The sequence below is a fragment of the Sapajus apella genome, unplaced genomic scaffold (genome assembly GCF_009761245.1).
Source record: "Sapajus apella isolate SASKATOON/1434 unplaced genomic scaffold, GSC_monkey_1.0 scaffold1214, whole genome shotgun sequence".
In the NCBI taxonomy this organism is placed as follows: domain Eukaryota; kingdom Metazoa; phylum Chordata; class Mammalia; order Primates; family Cebidae; genus Sapajus; species Sapajus apella.
This window is the reverse complement of record NW_022438140.1, coordinates 1-18,145: the sequence shown is the minus strand read 5'-3', so window position 1 is coordinate 18,145 and position 18,145 is coordinate 1. Positions and strand designations below refer to the sequence as shown.

Below are 18,145 nucleotides of genomic sequence, written 5' to 3'. Positions count from 1 at the left end.
CTTCCTCTAATGTCTTTTCATCATGGTCTTAACAAACATTACGTCAGTGCGTCAGTGCAGTTACCTTAGAAGTTTTGTAAAGGCTCCTTTGCTTTTGGAAATGTGCCCAGAGGAAGAACTCTTCAGCTGAACCCTCCCTCCCTCCGGGGGTGCCCTGGGTTTTTGGCTGCTTGTATCCTCAGAATGGGGCAGGCTGGCACTTCCCTCTGGCTCTCCCTGGAGCAGGGCTCACCGCTTGTCCTCCTCTCTACTCACAAAACCCTCCTGGATGGGATCCTGCTGCCCTTTGTGCTGCTCTCCCAGGGCCTGGGTGTGCTCTGTGTGGCCTGGGACTCCCGTGTCTGCTCCCCTGCCCTCAGGTTAAAACCTTGTGTCTGTGGACACACATGGGAGAAATTGCAGGCTGGGGTCGGGTGTGTATTGGGGTGTGTTGGCGGCAGCTCCCTGCCAAAGTCCCTCTTCCTGGCTTCTCTGTTCCCAGCCACACAGCAGTTTAGCCTGTGGGGCTTAGATGGAGGGGTCAGCCACAGGCCCTAGGGCCATGGCTTTGCCTCAGGGTATTCAAGTAGGACACAGTCTATTCCTGGTGGAGCTGAGACTCTTGCTAGCTCTTTATTCATTCTCATCTTCAGAGCCCCTTGCCTTATCAGGCTTGCCCTATGTCCCACAGAGCTCTGCTGAGGAAGCTTGGGGGGGCTTTTCCTGCCCTCAGAGGCCAACCTCTCCCTGGACAGCTCTGAGGGGCTCCTTGCAAGGGCTGTGGTCCAGGTGGTGAGTGCCCCCAGTGGTTATGTATGGGCCAGGCTAAGGGGACAGGGATCTGCTTCTGCACTGGCCTTAACACCCCTTCTGTCCCCTCCTATTCCAGGTCATAGAGCAGCTGCTGGTCAGTGGGCAGCCCCTGCTCATCTTCCTGGAGGAACCTCCTGGGACCCTGGGGCCACAGCTGTCAGCCCTGGGCCAGGCTTGGCTGGGATTTGTGGTAAGGGCGGTCCAGGTGGGCATCATCCCAGATACTCTGCTGGTACCAGTGGCTGTCACCTATGATGTGGTTCCGGATGCACCGTGTGAAATATACCATGTGAAAATGTGAGATCTTCCAGCCCCTTGGGCAGAGGCTGATAAGGCAAGGGGCCCTTAGGTGGACACCAGTTCCAGAGAGAAGGCACAATATTGTGTCCTGTGGCTGAGTCCCTCTTAGAGCTGCAGGGGCTTCAAAGGAATCATCCCTATAGTCATCTTACAGCACCTGCCAGGGCCATTACCATCTTCTCATTTTATCCTCTGAAGACCTTGATAGGGAGAGATTTTCCCTGTTTGATGAAGAAAAAAGGAACTTGGGGAGGGCAAGGTCATGCACCAGTGCGGCCTGAGATAAAACTGAGCAGGCTGGGACCTGAGGATACCCCTGGAGAGCAGGATGGGGTGGGCAGCCCTGATGTCCACCTGAGAGCAGTGCCCCCAGTCAGCCTGTACAGTTATCCTCTCCCTCCTTGCAGGCCTCAGCCCCCCTCGGGCTGTGGACAGGAGCTCTGGCTGTCCTGCGGAGCCTCTGCAGCCACTTGGGCTGCAGCCGTCAGATCTGCTCCCGGGTACACCTAGCTCAGTCCTTCTCCCTGCAGGTATGGAGCCAGCTGGGGATGGCTGGGAATACCTGGGGGTCTGTCCTGGGCCTCCTGGCAGCCTGGCCCTCAAAGCCACTGCAGGGATAGCCTTGCTTACTTCCAGTGGGCTGTAGGCAAGTCTCCTGGTTGGCCAGAGCAGATCACTTAATAGCCTTGTCCTGGGCAGGAATACACCATCAGTGCCAGAAGCTGCTGGGGCAGCAGGCAGACCCTGGAGCAGCTACTGCAACCCATCGTGCTGGGCCAATGGTAGGGGCAAGGGAGCGTGCGGTCTCAGGGGCGAGGCAAGCAACCCATCATGAGCATCAGCTTATGTATCCTCCATAGACACAAACACACTAGCAGCCCTCCCTCACCAAATATCCTGGGGTGATCTAGAATAGTTCCAGGCACTCGCCTTGCTAACAGTCTGAGTGTGGGAAATGGCACAGAGGCCTGGAAGGGGCTGGGGTTTATAAATGCTATCTTCCGTCCTGGGACTGGGATGGGGGATACGCCCTCACCTTTCAGAAAGCCCTGGGCTTCCTCACAACTGTTTTTAGGTTGGTGCCTTTATTCCGTGATCTCTGTCTCTGTCCCAGTACTGCTGTCCCAGACACTGAGAAGGAGCAGGAGTGGACCCCTATAATTGGGCCCCTCCTGGCCCTCAAGGAAGAGGACCAGCTCCTGGTCAGGAGACTGAGCCATCATGTCCTGAGTGGTGAGGGTGAACCAGATCTGGGCCTTTGGGGGTGGGTCCCTGAACTGTCCCCTCTCTCTGGGTCAGCCGGTCTCCAGGGTCCTTCATTCCAAGTGAGGGTCTGCACCTGAGCTGCCCTCCTTCTTTGGGACCTAGGGGACACTTGAAGAAGAATGCAGGAGGAGCAGGGCAACCAGGGGCGGTATGAGGGAGCAGTTAATTGCATGGACACAGATGATGGCCTGAGCACAGGAGGCTGCAGCTGCTTCCCAAGGCCACACCCAGCCCTGCCTTCTGAGTGGAGTCTCCCTAGCTGCGGATAGGGTTGGTGTGTGTGCCCTACGACAAGATCCAGGGAAGTACCCTCAGGTTGTGGCCTGGTTCTCCGCCTCTGTGTGATAAATGCACTGCTTCGTGTGTACATTCCCCATCCCTGGTATGGAGTGGGTATGTGTGGCTAGGAAGACTTGCCAGATAATGGAGGGACTTGGCTGCTGGGCCTCAACTCCTGACCTGCATCTCCACCTCCTGTCCTACCCCACCCCAGCCAGTGTGATGAGCTCTGTGGTGATAGGCAAGGCCATCATAGCCACTTGCTGGTGGTACCATGGCCTGGCCCAGGCCTCACACACCTGGCATGACAGAGTGCTGAGCTGCTGCCCATCTTCCGAGCAAGGCTGTGGGTGGTGAGTCTTGAGGGGTAGGTGGGATGTGTGTGCAGGTGTTAAGGAAACAGCTCCTTCCTCATAACAGTCCCTCCTCCCCCAGCCTGTGCGGTGCGGGGGCTGCTGGTAGGCAGAGTGCCGCCCCCGGGATCCTGGGAGCTGCAGGGCATAGAGCTGCTGAGCCAGAACGAGCTGTACTGCCAGATCCTGCTGCTGATGCACCTGCTGCCGCAAGAGCTGCTGCTCTTGCAGGTCAGGCCTCCCCTGCGGCCCACTTGGTCCTTGGCCTTCCCCTCTTGGTGGTAGGAATGGTCATCCCTGCCCAAGCACCACCTCTGAAGTCTCCAGGGTGGTAGGTCTGGCCTTGCCCTGCCTTTGGCTAGGCCCCTGCCCATGTGCCTGTCTCGACTGAGGCCACATGGGTCCCTTTTTCTCCCTAGCCCTGCCAGTCTTCCTACTGTTACTGTCAGGAGGTGCCGGACCGGCTCATCCAATGTGGGCTCCTGGTTGCTGAGGAGGCAGGGCTGTTGGAGACAAGACCCCTGCCTGGGGCCTGGCCTCCTCCAGCCTCCCACCCTGAGTGCCAGCTGCCACAGGCTCCTTCTCTGCCCTGTGTGTGCTGTGGGGGTGGGAAGCCCCTGGCCGTGCAGTGGGGAAGCCTAGCTTGCACCTCTGCGCCCTGGGCCTTGGGATATGGCCACCTATGCCCTGGGTGCGTGTATGTGTCTCTGGACAGCACTGGCATGTGTGCCTCTGAATTCCCCTGCATACCTCCTGTTCCGCAAGTTTCTTGGCCACAGGGCTGCGGCTGTTGAGGGAGGGTGTTCACTTTCTCTGACTCTGCAAGTTGGCCCAGCAGGTGCTGTGGTGTGGCATGGCTCTGGGCATCCTTTTGGGCACTCCAGATCTGGTTTTACTGGATTCACCTGCATGTACCTGGTCTGGGGGTGTAGGGTTGATCCCTGGCCAGCTTGTCAGAGAACAATGGTTCCACGGCCCCCAGACCCCTGGCTCCCGAGCAGCCTGTGACACAGGGCGACAGCGAATGAGCAGAAAGCTGCTGTGGAAACCGAGTGGGGACTTTACTGATAGTGACAGTGATGACTTCGAAGAGGCGGAGGGCCGGTACTTCAGGGTGTGTTGGAAGCTGCCACCCCTAGAGGGAGGTGGTAGGGAGGCTGTGGGGAGCTGCACTCACCCCGACCTGTCCCCTCCAGCTCAGCCAGCAGTTGCGCTGCCCAGACTTCTTTCTTTTCCTCTGCCGCCTGCTCAGCCCACTGCTCAAGGCTTTCACACAGGCTGCTGCCTTCCTCTGCCAGGGCCAGCTGCCTGATACTGGTGAGGCCCTTCTTCCTTTGCAGTCCTCAAGGCAGGCTCTGTCTGTGTGGGGCCCCAGGTTTAGGTCTTCTCTCTTCCGCAGAGTCTGGCTACACAAAGCAGCTGTTTCAGTTCCTCCAGGCCACCGCCCAGAAGGAAGGGATCTTTGGTGAGTACCAAGCAGTCAGCCAAGGCTCCTGGAGGCAATGGTGTGTTTGCTGATGGCTGCTGCCCCCTGACGGACAGTGACAGCCCACTCTAGGAATGAGAGCTGCAAAGTATAGAGGGTCTTCTGTCCAGTCTGAACTCTATCCCTCCCTGGGCTCCTTCTTTAAACAAGAGGAGGAGAGAAGCATGTGCCCAGTGACTCCTTGTCCTCCCGACCTAAAGCCTTCACTTCTGTCTTCTTTCCAGAGTGTGTGGACCCAAAGCTCGCCATCAGGGCTATCTGGACCTTCAGAGACCTAGGGGTATGATGAACCAATGTCACCATCTTCCTGTCCTCCTGCTCCCACCCCGATAGAGCTGTTCAGGAAAACCCAGCTATGTCCCCACCACCCCACAGGGCTGGCCTGATGGTGCCTCATTAAGACCATGGGGTTTACCTGATGTCTTCCAGCAACAGATGTGGTGATGGGTTGGAGAGGGTGGAATGGTTTTTCTGCCTCTTGGTCTCCCAAATCACTGGCTCATCCTTCTAGGTGAGGTATTGGGGCTGCTTTGAGGCAGTATTTGCACTTAAACACTGAGGCCTGAGGGGCCAGAGGTCTCAAGACAGCTTTCTGGGGGACTGGCCTGGCCCCTGGGCCCTGTGGACACAGTCCCTGTGGTGAGGGCACTCACGGCCCATCTTCCATGGCCCAGGTTCTGCAGCAGATACCGAGCCCTGCAGGCCCCAGGCTCCACCTGTCTTCTACTTTTGCCAGCCAGGACAATCAGGAAAAACTAGAACAGTTCTTCCGGCAGTTCATTTGTAGCTAGAACTGTGAGGTGGAGCCTGTGCTGAGACTTCTCAGCTCCAGAACACAGCTGTGTCCTAGAGCCAGAAGAGAGACAGGAGGCTGCAAACCCTTACCTGGTCTATAAAATCATTGAGGCTTGGTTGTCCCTTGCCATTTCTTGTTTTCTCCCTCCTTTGATATAATAAACAAGAAGACTGGTCGTGTTGTCTTTTCCCAAGCCCAGCAGTATCTTTTTGGCATACATGTATGTGTGTATTGGCTTTCTTCTTCCCCAGTCCCACAAAAGTGACCCCACTTATCCCATGAAACAAAGCCCAAAAGGGACAAACAGTAGCAGAAGCCAAGCTGCTGCTTTGGCCCGATGAGTTTATTGAAGAGAGTTTTCTTTCTCCCTTCTACCTAGAAGAAGAGGTTTGCAGGGCTGGCCCCTGCCCACACCTGGCATTGGGCCTTTCCCTGGGCTAGGCTGAGTGGGAGCAGATGCCCGCCTCCTATGTCCAGGGCCTGTGCAGGAGCCATCACACCACCTTGTTGATGATGACACCTAGTTCTTCAATCTCACACTGGACTTCATCCCCCTTCTGCAACAGAGCAGGAAGCCGTGAAGGGGTCAGCCCTTCTGTCAGACACACATACACACATGCAAGCCTGTACTTCTCCAGTCTCAGCCAAGCCTGCCAGGCCTTTGGGGCCTTTGCTCTCTTTCCTTTTCACTAACCTACCTTGAGAAAGACAGGAGGTTTCCTGAATACACCAACACCTGGGGGGGTCCCAGTTAGGATGACATCCCCTGGGTAAAAGGTGACAAACCTGGAGAAAAGCAAGAGGACCCGGTGAAACCAGGGGCTGACTGAGGTGGCCACAGCCAAGGGTGGAGGGCTCGCATCTGCCTCCACATGTGTGGCAGATGAAGCAGGGCTGGCAGGACAGGCCCTGTCACTCACTGGGAGACCCAGGCTATCAGCTCCTCTGTCTTGAACACCATCTGGTTGGTGTTGCTGCTCTGGACCACTTCCCCATTCACTCGGCAGCAGATCTTTAAGTTGTGTGGATCTGAAATGCAAAATGGTACCTTGGAATTATCCCTTTTCCCCCCTCAAACCCCCCATATTTCAAAAACACAACTGTACGGGGCCTTCATGACTTGCCAGGTGAAAAGGCTTTGTGCCTACACTGACTCAGTGCTCTACATTAGAACTTTCTGATAGACATTGGCCTTCTCAGGCCTCCCTGTATTCCCACCAAGAGCACCAGGCAGTAGTCACTTGGATGAGTTAAGAGGATATTCCAGACTCTGAAGGGGGAGAAAAAAATGGCTAGGGTTTTTGTCTTGGAAAAAAAAAAGGGGGCATCTGTCTACAGTATAGGATGACACTTGTAGATACAAAGATGACTTGGCAGGGCCAAGTGTGGTGGCTCATGCCTGTCATCACAGCACTTTAGGAGGCCAGGGCAGGCGAGGACTGATTAAGCTAAGGAGTTCAAAACCAGCCTTGGGAATGTAGTGAAATAATAAAAACAGCCAGGCGTGGTGGTGCATGCCTGTAGTCCCAACTACTCAGGAGGGTGAGGTGGGAAGTTTGCTTGAGCCCTGGAGGTTGAGGCCTCAGTGAACTGAGATTGCACCACTGCACTCCAGCCTGGGTGACACAGAGACCCTACCACAAAAACAAAACAAAACAAAAAGACTCAACATTGATAGGGCAGTGAGGTAATGGCGCGAGCAGGGAGTGAAGCCTCGTGTGCTGGAAGCTGGTGGGGGATGGCTTACCGTGAGAGCATCCTGGCTAACCAGCGCTTTTAACTGTTTTGCTGCTGGCCTTTGTGTTCTACCCTCTTAAGTAGAGCAGCTGAAACACAATTTAACTTTGCCAAGGACTCTGCACGGGGTGCTGTGGGGCACTGAGCTTTTCAGCATCCCGGCAAGGCTGGCCCACATGGAAATCCCCCACCTCCACCACGGTTGTGGATGGCTGTGCGTTAGAGGATACGCTCTGCTCTCTGGACCACTGCCTCTGTCCTGGCGCGCCCTCCTCACTGTGTGGTCAGTGCTGTTTCCACAGTGGCTGGGTGAGTCCCATTGGCTCTCATCTCCTGTACTGCGGAAAATGACTGGCCTTGCGATAGCTGTGCTCCATGATGCTCAACTTAAAGGTTGTTCCAGATGGTGGCAGCCACAGGAAGCCTGATCCACCCATCAGCTCGGAGTTCTTTGTAATTTACTTCATGCATGCAGTTTCATATCCTCTGCAGTCAAGTTCCCTCTAGGGGGCTTGGGAAGGAAGCCCATGGGAGACCTCATGGCTTGGGATAAGAGACTTGCCCTGTATGGAGTCAGCAGTGAAAGGGCAGCCAGGGAGGGCAGGTGCACAAGTACTGAACCCACACTCCTCCCTGGAGTGCTGTTCATCTGTGCAGTGGTAGGCACAAGGGGGCAAGAACCAAGAACCTACCTGCTACACTGTCCTTGGTCACCAAGGCAGGGCCCAGAGGGCAGAAGGTGTCGAAGGTTTTTCCCAGCAGCCACTGTTTCCCATTGCGTCTCATTTGCCAGTCACGGGCACTCACGTCATGAGCCACAGTGAAGCCGGCCACATGGGCCATGGCATCTGTGGCCTATGGGGGCAGGGGATTTGGCCATATAGGAGGTGAGATCACGGGTGACACCAACCCCTATAGCAAAGGATCTCAAAGCCGTTATCCCATGTTAGTAGCCAGAGCCAGTCGAAGGTGGGTGAAGGGCAAGGCAGCGTCAGGGAGCAAGGAGGCTGACCGCTTCCTAGTGTCAGGGACAGCTGGCACTCGTGTGTTGGTGAGTGAGGTCAGCATTAGGAGAGGCAGCAGCTGGGGCTTCTGCTGCACTCTAGCCTGGGAGCCCACCCTTTCCACCTCACCTTGATGTGCTTGCCTTTCTTTCCAATGACCACGGCCAGCTCCACTTCCCAGTCTACCTCCTGTAGGGTGGGAGAGGAGCAGTGAGCTGCAGTGGCCTCTGGGCCCATTATTGATGCTGGGAGGCTGCACACCGTGGATCTCTGTCAGTATGGCTTGGCTGCCAGCCCATGTTTGCCATCACTATGAACCAGAGCCACGTGAATGACAAGGGAGGTGTGACTTATAGACCCATACATTCATTTTGGGCAGTGGCAGGCAGCGTCATGGGATGCAGGCACAGGTCCCCACCCCACTGTGACTGCAGAAGAGCAACACGTGTGTCCAGGGGTCTGAGTTTAAGTCACTCTGGATACCTGCAACAAAGGATAAATATGAAGTAATACCACCTAGCAATATGTCACTGCACTGTCTGTCAGGCACTATTCTAAGTGCTTTAATGTATTAACTCACTTTAGTAAAAAAAAGATTGACATTCCACAAAGGACTTGAATAAGCAATTCATAAAAAGGTAATACACATGGCCACAAAACATGAAGAAATACTCAGCCTCTTCCATAGTCCATAAAGTACAACTACAAAATAGATATAATTTGGCTTTTAAAATTGGCATCTCTTTCTAATAATACGCAGAGTTGGTATAAGTAAGTATACCTGACATCCAGATGTTGGTCTCTAATACCATGCCCTACTTAGAAGCACTGAGTTCCTGGGGGAAACAGCTAATTCTAGGTCCAAGACAGACAGTACATGATGAGACTGGAACATCTTAGCCAGAAAGCAAGGATATATTAAAAGTGGTGGGGATGGAATCAACTTAATGGCCCCTCACCAGCCAAACTGAGGTCATCTAAAGAATGTAAATGATGAATTTCAAACAACTGAGTAAAAACAAAAATCATGAATTCACAGTGATACTGAAGACACAGAAATGAAATGGACGGAGGCAGCTTTTCTGCATAGAAGAATGCTAGCCAATAAAAACATAAGGCATGATTTAGAAAAGTCATTGTTCTTCTGGGCCTGGTGCAGTGGCTCATATCTGTCATCCCAGCACGTTGGGAGGCCGAGGTGGGGGGATCACCTGAGGTCAAGAGTTCAAGACCAGCCTGGCCAACATGGTGAAACCCTGTCTCTACTAAAAATAAAAAAAAAATTAGCCAGGTAAGGTGGTACATGCCTGTAATCCCAGCTACTTGGAAGGCTGAGGCAGGAGAATCACTTGAACCCAGGAGGCTGAGGTTGCAGTGAGCGCAGATCATGCCACTGTACTCCAACCTGTGCAACAAAGTGAGACTCCATCTTAGAAAAACAACAAAAAGGTCATTGTTCTCTAACCCTCAGCGCAATAATAGATACAGTAAGGACGACCACAGGATCCCTGGATGAGAAGCTATGGGGCAGTAAGATAGTTATGTGATCTCAAACTACCACCCATAGATTGCTTATTAATTATAAAAATGGAAATGCATCTTCACAATGGAGGGATCTAGTGAATGTCAGGTAAACCAAGTGGCCAAATTCTGGGATGGCTGACATGAGCTTCCCAGTGGAATGTAATAGGAAATGTACATCTCTATAGACCTCTTGATAAAAATGCTTACCCTGACACTTATCATGAAGGAACAACCAGACAAACCCAGGGTGTGAAACGCGCTATGAGACAACTGGACTCTTCAAGGAAACGGCAGGGAGGATTGTTTGAGGTCAGGAGTTGGCAAACCATGGCCAGCTCATGGTCTGCTATAATAAAGTTGGATTGTAAACCCATCATTCATTTCTGTATCATCCCTGGTGGTTTTCATACTACAGCAGCAGAGTTCAATTGCTGCAGAAGAGACGATATGACACTCACAGCCTAATATTTACGAATTGGCCCTTAATATGGTTTCGCTGTTTCTCCACCCAAATCTCATCTTGTAGCTCCCATAATTCCAACGTGTTGTGGGAGGGACTTGGTGGGAGATGACTGAATCATTGGGGCAGGTCTTTACCATGCTGTTCTTGTGATAGTGAATGTGAGTCTCATGAGATTTGATGGTTTTAAAAATGGGAGTTTCTCTGCACAAGCTCTTTTTCTGCCTGCTGCCATCCATGTAAGATGTGACTTGCTCCTCCTTGCCTTCTGCCATGATTGTGAGGCTTCCCTAGCCACACAGAACTGTAAGTACAATTAAACCTCTTTCTTTTGTAAATTGCCCAGTCTTGGGTATGTCTTTATCAGCAGCCTGAAAACAGACTAATACAGCCCTTTGTTTGTTTGCAACAAACAAAGTAACAAAATTAAAAGTCATCTTTGGGGCAGTCAGCAGTACTTCCAATTGGGAATTGGGGCAACTGGATTACATATTAAATATTATTTAAGTTAATTTTCTTGGTTGTGATAATGGTGGTATGGTCATGCAAGCCATTGTCATTGTTCTTAGAAGACGCCTATTTAAGTTTTTATGACTAAATTGTCTTAGCATTTGCAAGGTGCTCTCCACCCTATGCCCTGCAAACACACACACACACATGTGTATGTCTGCCATATGGTGGGCAGGGAGAAGGCAAGGGAGAAAGAGCAAATAAGGCCAAATGTTTACAATGAAACCAGGTGAAAAAGTATCTGAGCATTCACTTTATTACTTTCCTAGCTTTTCTATAATTTCCATGACATTTCTAAAATAAAAATTTGAGAGAAAAAGTAACCAGTGTTAGTAAGGGTATATTCACTAATGGTAAATGGGTAAATTGCTTTTACAATTTTTTTTTAAAGGCCAATTTGCAGAATTTTTCAAAAGTTTCGAAAAACTGTCTATACTTTGACATATTTAAATTCTAAGGGTTCATTCAAAAAAATAATAATTAATGGACATACAAAGCATTTAGAAAAGGATGTTTATTGCAACGTTTATTTATAGAAGACAAAAACTGGAAATAACTATCCAGCAGTAAGGTACTTGGGAATATAACTACCCTGTCCAACAGAAAACTCCATGGTAATCTAAAATACGTCAGGGAGAGTATTTAATGACATGAAAAAATGCTTCTGATGCAGTCTTAAGTTAAAGGTAAGTCTATGTACAGTATAAACATATACAGGAGTGGAGAAACACTGGGAAGACAGAAAAAAATTAATATTGTGAGTCCTGGGCAGTGGGAATACGCATGACATAATTTTTTAATGTTTATCTCTATTTTATTAATTTTCTACAATGAAGGTGTATTGCTTTTGTAATTGGGAAAACATGTACCTTAACTTTATTTCCAAGGCCAGTGTTATTACTGTGTGTATAATCGCCTAGAGTTTCTGTTGAATACACTGCTGAGTGAGAGGTGGCTCCAGTAGGCTGAATACTGAGCTCAGAACGCCCTTCTGGTGGGCCCAGTGACTAGGGAGAGCAGTGGGGAGGCACTGACCTGGCTCTCTGGTGGGAGGACCACTTCGTCATAGGGCCCCACGATGGAGCTGGCAAACTTGCTGAAGATGATGGGCTCCTTGGGCACAGGCACGTTCTGTTCTTTGCAGTGGTCCACATAATTCATGCCCACACACACCACCTTATCTGGTCGCGTGACTGGAGCCAGGAAGGTTACCTCCGACCGTGGTAGGACTGGCAACTGGGCAGCCAAGGCTCTGTAGAGACCAGAGCAAGTGAGACGGTCTGGCTGGGAACAGGTTGCAAATCCCGGGCAGGCTGGGCAGATCCTGCAGCAGCTACAGGTTTTGCTTTTTGAAATGATTTCCTAGCTCTATCAACCATCAGAGTCAGTGTGAAAATCAAGCCCAGCTATTGTCCTTTGATATCAGAGCAGGGCTGTTATTTATCCAGTGTTGATTTCCTCTTCCCCTTAGGTAACTCTTGTCCATGTAAGAGAATTCAAAAGATGCAAATTGGAATACATGGAAAGGTTTCCCTTTCTGGTTACCCCATTCCCCTGGCTCTTTATTGCTACTCTATGGATATTCTTTTCGAACCCTTTTGTATGCAAATGATAGCACATTATTTACATTAAAAAAAAAAAAAAACAACTGATTTTGGAGATCTCTCCTTAACAATATGTAACAATACATAGAAAGCATCCCCTTTTTTTCTTGTGGCTGCATGTTACTGCTCTACAGAGATATACCCAAGTCCCTAATGAGGGGCATGGAGGTTGTTTCCAATCTTTGCAGAATATGGCAATATGGGAACATACAGTTAATGATACTGTGGGCTTTTCCCACTTTAACAGATGAAAATGACATCTTTAGAGTGTTTTTAATTTACTGTTCAACTCCTTAGACCAGATTCTACAGGGCTCCAGGCTTCAGGGACACTCTCACCTAATCTAGTCCAAACCCAGGAACAATTGTATTGTAGAAAACCTCTTTGCAGTCCTCTCTCCTTGCAGGATCCAGGAGTCTAAATCACTCCCCTAGCTGCATAAGATGCCTTTTAGGACCCCTAGACCCAGACCTGTTAGTCAAGGACTCCACTCCCAGAGGAGGCAGTATGATGAAATATAGAGTCCTGGTTCCAGCACCAAATGTATGGCCTTGCGTGGTTAATCACCTCCCCTAGGCCTCAGTTTTCCCCTCTGAAAATTGAAGATGTTGTTATATAAGATTTCTAAGCATCTTTAAAGAGAACAGGTGGGAAAGGAAAGTGGGGTTACTCTGAACACTTCCAAAAGAGCTACTTGTTGGTGCCATTTCCCAGAGCAGGGATGGGGCGGGAGGGTGCAGGGGGACCAGGGCAGCTGCTTCAGGGCGATGCTGCCCCCTTACTTACCTTCTTGCTACTGACAGGGTGGCTTCTCCCTGCTCAAGGAATGGTATCATTGTTTTGGGGAGTGTGGGGTCAAAGGCGTTGAGGTTGATAACTCCTCCACCATTCCCTGTTTCCAGGCCCAAATGAGGCCCCACCAGGTGGGGTGCCTGGAACTGCACTAGTCTCATGTCTCTGGATGGTTGAAAGGGCCACTTCTGAGCCTGCAGCAGAGCTGTGAGCAACCTGCTTCTACCGGAGACCAGCATCAGAGCCTGCAAAGAAAAAAGCAGGATCCATGAGACGGAGGATGCCAGAGCCATCATCAGGATCCCTGAAATTCCTAGGGCTATAGCCCAAGGCCCTCTGCCCCATCAACTGTTCCCTGCATACCACATGGGAGTGGTCCAGGCTTGTATTTTACCCTGCTGTACTTCATAAGGTGAAACTTTTCTAGAGGAGCAATTACTATGTGCTAGGCACTAAGTCCCAGGGATTCCAGGGTTCCTTCAACCGCTGCTTTCTGAAAGTTCCCACTGTGCTTGGCTCTGCTGCAGGCATTGGGGAAACAATGTAGCTCAAACTCAGCCCTGCCATTCTCCCTGCAGAGGTCACAGACGTTAACAACTGACCTAAGATTCAGCTATCAGGACTAGTGCTGTGAAGATGATCAGGGGCCCTACTCTTGTCTAGTTTCTTCAGGAAGTGATATGAGCTGAACTGGGCTGAATGAGCAGGACCAGGAATTAGCTGAGTGGCAGCACAGCCTGGGCAAGAGACTGCTGGTAAAATAGGCTTCACAGCGGCCATATGCAGATGATTTTAAACGTTTATTTGTTCCTGTTAACCTCCTACTTAAAATGGTTTCCAATGGTCACATGATCAAGCTAGACCCTTACCAGGCTGTCCCAGTCTTCTAGGAGCAGCGCCTTACCTGCCTCTCCAGATAATTCCTTTCTCCTGATAGAGAACAAGTTGCCTGAGGGAAGAGGTTGCAGACCAAGAGCAGGGTCTGGGCCTGACAGGTATCACTTGCTCATCTCCTCCCTGGGTCCAGGGGACACATCTGTCTCTCTCACTGACTAGCACTGTGCCTGCTGCACAGAAGGTTCTCAGTGACTTTCTGCTGAATGAACAAATGACAGAAGCAGGGCGTTGACTTTTCAATACTTGGGAAAGCTTAGTGTTTGTTAACTTCAGGAGACATGGTTGTGCCTTTCCTCCTCAAATCACCTAGAAAGTATCCACAAGGGCCGGGCATACTGGCTCACGCCTATAATCCCCAGCACTTTGAGAGACTAAGGCGGTTGGATCACTTGAGGTGAGGAGGTCAAGGCCAGCCTGGTCAACATGGTGAAACCCTGTCTCCACTAAAAATACAAAAAATTAGCTGGGAGTGGTGACTGGCACCTGTAATCCCAGCTACTAGGGAGGCTGAGATACAGGAATCGGTTGAACCCTGGAGATGGAAGTTGGAGTGAGCCGAGATCGCAGCACTGCACTCCAGCCTGGATGACAGAGCAAGACTCTATCTCGAAAATAAAAAATAAAAAAATCCACAAGGCTCAGGTCCTGTTTTGAGTCCAAGGCTCCACTTAAACATTAGTTTTTGTTTTGTTCTGAATCCAAGTCTGGCCTCTATTTCTTACCACATGGTAGCTTCCCTAAATGGTTCCTTGCTCTTTCAGCAAAGGTTGGTTGTATAGCCTTTTATGCCCCAAAATGTGGAGGCAGCTGAGCCCCACCCTCTTGGTCCTCACTTGGATGATTCAATCTGCCTTGTTCAGTTAAAGACTCCTTAGACTTAGGTCACCACTGTTGTGGCCCGCCAATCTGACCAGAAAACCGAGGGCTTTGAGTTCCCCACCCTGCTGTCTTACACAAGCACCAACTGTGCCACTGTCAAAAGGCTGTTTGAGCCAAACTGCACACGCTGAGACACTCCACACCCAAAAATAATGGTAACTGCTGCCGCTGAATGCCAACTATTAAGTGCTCTACCTACAATGTCTGATTTAATTTTTGACAATTGTGGAAGATTAGCCCCATGTTATAGATGAAAAAATTAAAGCTTAGCGAGGTTAAGGGATTTGGCCAAGGTTACACAGTCCTAGAGCTAGGAGGGTAAGGAGTTGGGATGTGAATCTAAGCCTAGGTGACATTGAACATTGAAGTCCTTGGTTCAGAAGCTTGAAATGCAAGCAAGAAAATCTAACTTCAGCTCCCATTCCCCCACCAAGGACTTTGTCTTTTTTTTTTTTTTTTTGAGACAAAGTCTCCCTCTGTCACCAAGCTGGAGTGCAGTGGCTGGATCTTGGCTGACCGCAACCTCCACCTCTCGGGTTCAAGGGATTCTCCTGCCTCAGCCTCTGGAACAGCTGGGATTACAAGGATGCACCACCACACCCGGCTAATTTTGTATTTTTAGTAGAGACGGGGTTTCACCATGTTGGCCAGGATGGTCTCCATCTCTTGACCTCGTGATCCACACGCCTTGGCCTCCCAAAGTGATGGGATTACAGGTGTGTGACACCAGCCCCAAGGACATTTTAACCCAGGATGTTGTGGTGAGAAGTGGCGAGCTTCCATAGGAAATCCTTAAAAATTGTGGTTAGAAGTAGGGACCTCCCACAGGGGATCCTCCAGAGGACCTAAGTGCTAACAGCCATGCGTGGGGAAACTACAGGCGCCCTCTGGCGGTTGCCTCAGGGACAAGGCTGGTTATCTACTTTCCAAGAGAACCCCGGGCCACACTGACTGCGCCCTTCCTGACACACATGCAGGTTCATTCCAACCTTACAGCAATCGCCTCAGGTAGAGCGCCCTCATTTTACAGAAGGGGACACTGACTCTCAAAGGGGCGAAGTCACGTGCCCAAGGTACTCGTCAGAAAGTGGCCCTGGGGCTTCTGCAGCAACTGCTATGTCATGCAGCCCGAGCTCAATCCGAGTCCGTAAGCAAAGGGGCGGTGACCTGCGGTGGAAACAGCAGCCTCCATCTTCGAAAGCCTGAGACTGGGGTGTGCACGTCGGATCCCAAACCACAGTCCACTCGCCTGGAACCCGCGCCAGTCCCCCAGTTTCCCTATATGCCCAACTCCGTCCCCGGCAGTTAGTGAGCGCTCACTCATGTCCGTGTGGTCGGTAGCGGCCGGGGACCCGGTTTCAGTTCCGCCTTCCGCGGGAGACCCGTGCCAGGGACACTCTTCTGGCCTGACCCAGCCAGGCCCGTCCTACCTGCGCTATAGGGTTAGGGCTCGCGGGGCCGAAGGTCAAGGGCTGCGGGCGCCTGAGCACTGGCACCAGTGACCGCGGGCAGCCGGCGAACTGCAGCCGCGGTGAACCTTGGGCCACTAGGCCGGCGTACCGGAGCGAGGCGCGGTCGCGTCCCTGTGACGTCACAGGCAATGGGCAATAGCGGGGCGCCAATCCCAGAGGAGCCGGGCCAACGCAGGGCAGGGCGGTTCCGGGCGGTCCTCAGGCTGCTGGCACATCTGGGCCCCAGGCGCTTTCTCAGGAGACCCTCCCTCTCGGAGGGACCCTGCGCTTGCCCTAGCCCGAGAGTGGGCGCTGCCCGAAAGTTTTTCCCTAAACGCCTTGCTGACCTCACCCAGTGTCGGCCCTGCTCTGGGCCTGGCGCCGTTCTCATTGCTGGGGAAAGTGGTGAAGGAGACCAGGGCAGCGTGCTGGGTGGCAGAGATTTGTGGCTTCTGATTGTGACATAGGTCGTTGAGGAGGGGAGGGATGACTGTCCCTGTTTTACTTACGGGGAACTTGGGGCCAGAGCTGTTTTCCCAGGGTGACACAGGCAGCGAGTAGTGGAGCTGGCATTCCTGACGCCAAAGCCCAGCGTTTCCCAGCCTCTCTCAGCAGCCCGGCCTTCACCTGCGCTGCTGGGCGCAGGTGGGGAAGTGGGGAAACGAGGCTACGTCCCCGGCAGAGGGCAGGCACGCAGGGAGCAGCGGCTGAACTCCACAGACAGCTACAGCTGGCTCTTCAGCTGCTGGCTTTGAAGAGTGTGAGGGGCTCTGGGCAAGAGGCCCCCACATTACTCAAGGACCAGATCATCAAGGGGTTTACTTGTCCCACGAAGGAGCCTGGATCTTGTTTAAGTGCACAGGAGACCGCTGGAAAGTCCTTACCGGCGTGCCATGGCCCGACTTGTATTTGAGAAGTTTTCCTTTGGCCACCCCTGTAAGGAAGGAAGAGTGTCTGGGTGAGTGGTGCAGGTGAGAACAATGGTGGTGTGTGGCGGAGAAGGTGAGTGTCCAGAGGTGTTTAGGAGGAAGAACTGACAGCTCTGGATGACAGGAGGTGGAAGTGGGAAGGACGTCCAAGGCCGACTCCTGGGGTTCTCTAGGCGGGTAGGTGCAGGGCCATTCATGGAGACAGGGATCCTGGAGGAGCAGCGGGTCTGGGGAGAGGATGGTGAGCTCTGTTTTGCATGGGGCATCCAAAGGGCAATTGCATGGTGGGCACTTGGAGACATGGGTCAGGAGCTTGGGACTTCAGCCTGACTTGCAGAAGGAGGTCACCACAGATATAGAAATGGAACCTATGGGGGTGGCTGTGACCAGGGGGATGGGCTGAGGAGAACCTGACACAAGCATTTCACTAAGCCATAGCTCCCAAAGACTTTCTGAAAAGGTAAGTTACAGCCTGGAAGAAAATATCTGCAAAGCCTATATTTGATAAAAGACTTGTATCCGGAATATAGAAAGAACACTTAAAAGTCAATAGATAAAATAAAACAATTCAGTTTTTTAAATGGACAAAATATTTGAACAGACTTCACCAAAGAAGACATACAGATAGAAAATTAAGACATGAAAAGATGCTCAACATGATTAATCATCAAGGATATGCAAATTACAAGCACAGTGTGACACCATCTCACACCTACTAGAATGGACAAAGAAGACTGATCCTACCAAGTATTAGTAAGAGTGTGGAGGACCTGGGACTTCTTGTATACTGCTGATGGGATCATAAAATAGTACCACCACGATTGAAAACCATTTGGCAGTGTAGGAAGAGAGTTAAACATACACCTACCATATGATCTAGCCATTTCACTTGTGACAATTGACAGTATTGAATTTTACCTTTGTCCTTTGCTTGTAGAAATAGTGAAAGTTAAGGAATCCCTCCACTCTTTGGTTCCAGAAAACACCCTACTGGAAAGAACCAGTGACTTTCCATATAAGTTGGATAAGACTCCCAGATGCTCCCTTGTTTATCCATGACCAGGCCAGACGCAGACCCTCTAAATT

The 18,145-nt window shown here is 51.3% G+C and overlaps 2 protein-coding genes across 3 annotated transcripts; one reads left to right on the top strand and one right to left on the bottom strand.

The window, feature by feature from the left end:
* Positions 1-693: 693 nt before the first annotated feature.
* On the top strand, positions 694-5,470 carry LOC116546675 (glycerol-3-phosphate acyltransferase 2, mitochondrial-like; the record flags this gene model as incomplete). Its single annotated transcript, XM_032272862.1, has 12 exons — positions 694-771; positions 869-1,081; positions 1,500-1,622; positions 1,792-1,874; positions 2,207-2,325; positions 3,034-3,221; positions 3,410-3,487; positions 3,973-4,104; positions 4,187-4,307; positions 4,390-4,455; positions 4,701-4,756; positions 5,151-5,470. Coding segments are annotated over 12 exons (1,374 nt in total), but the record flags the coding sequence as incomplete, so codon positions are not given.
* Positions 5,471-5,583: 113 nt separating this feature from the next.
* Positions 5,584-16,265, bottom strand: LOC116546676 (fumarylacetoacetate hydrolase domain-containing protein 2A). 2 transcript variants are annotated; one of them, XM_032272863.1, is made up of 8 exons: positions 16,110-16,265; positions 12,898-13,148; positions 11,543-11,759; positions 8,143-8,202; positions 7,702-7,864; positions 6,193-6,301; positions 5,971-6,058; positions 5,584-5,829 (listed from the first exon to the last, which is right to left on the bottom strand). In XM_032272863.1, exons 2-8 carry the CDS (start codon positions 13,140-13,142, stop codon positions 5,767-5,769), a joined length of 945 nt encoding a protein of 314 aa, XP_032128754.1. In that variant the 5' UTR covers positions 13,143-13,148; positions 16,110-16,265; the 3' UTR covers positions 5,584-5,766. The 2 variants fall into 2 exon arrangements, with proteins under 2 accessions (XP_032128754.1, XP_032128756.1); XM_032272865.1 differs by having other exon boundaries at positions 16,000-16,262.
* Positions 16,266-18,145: the final 1,880 nt, after the last annotated feature.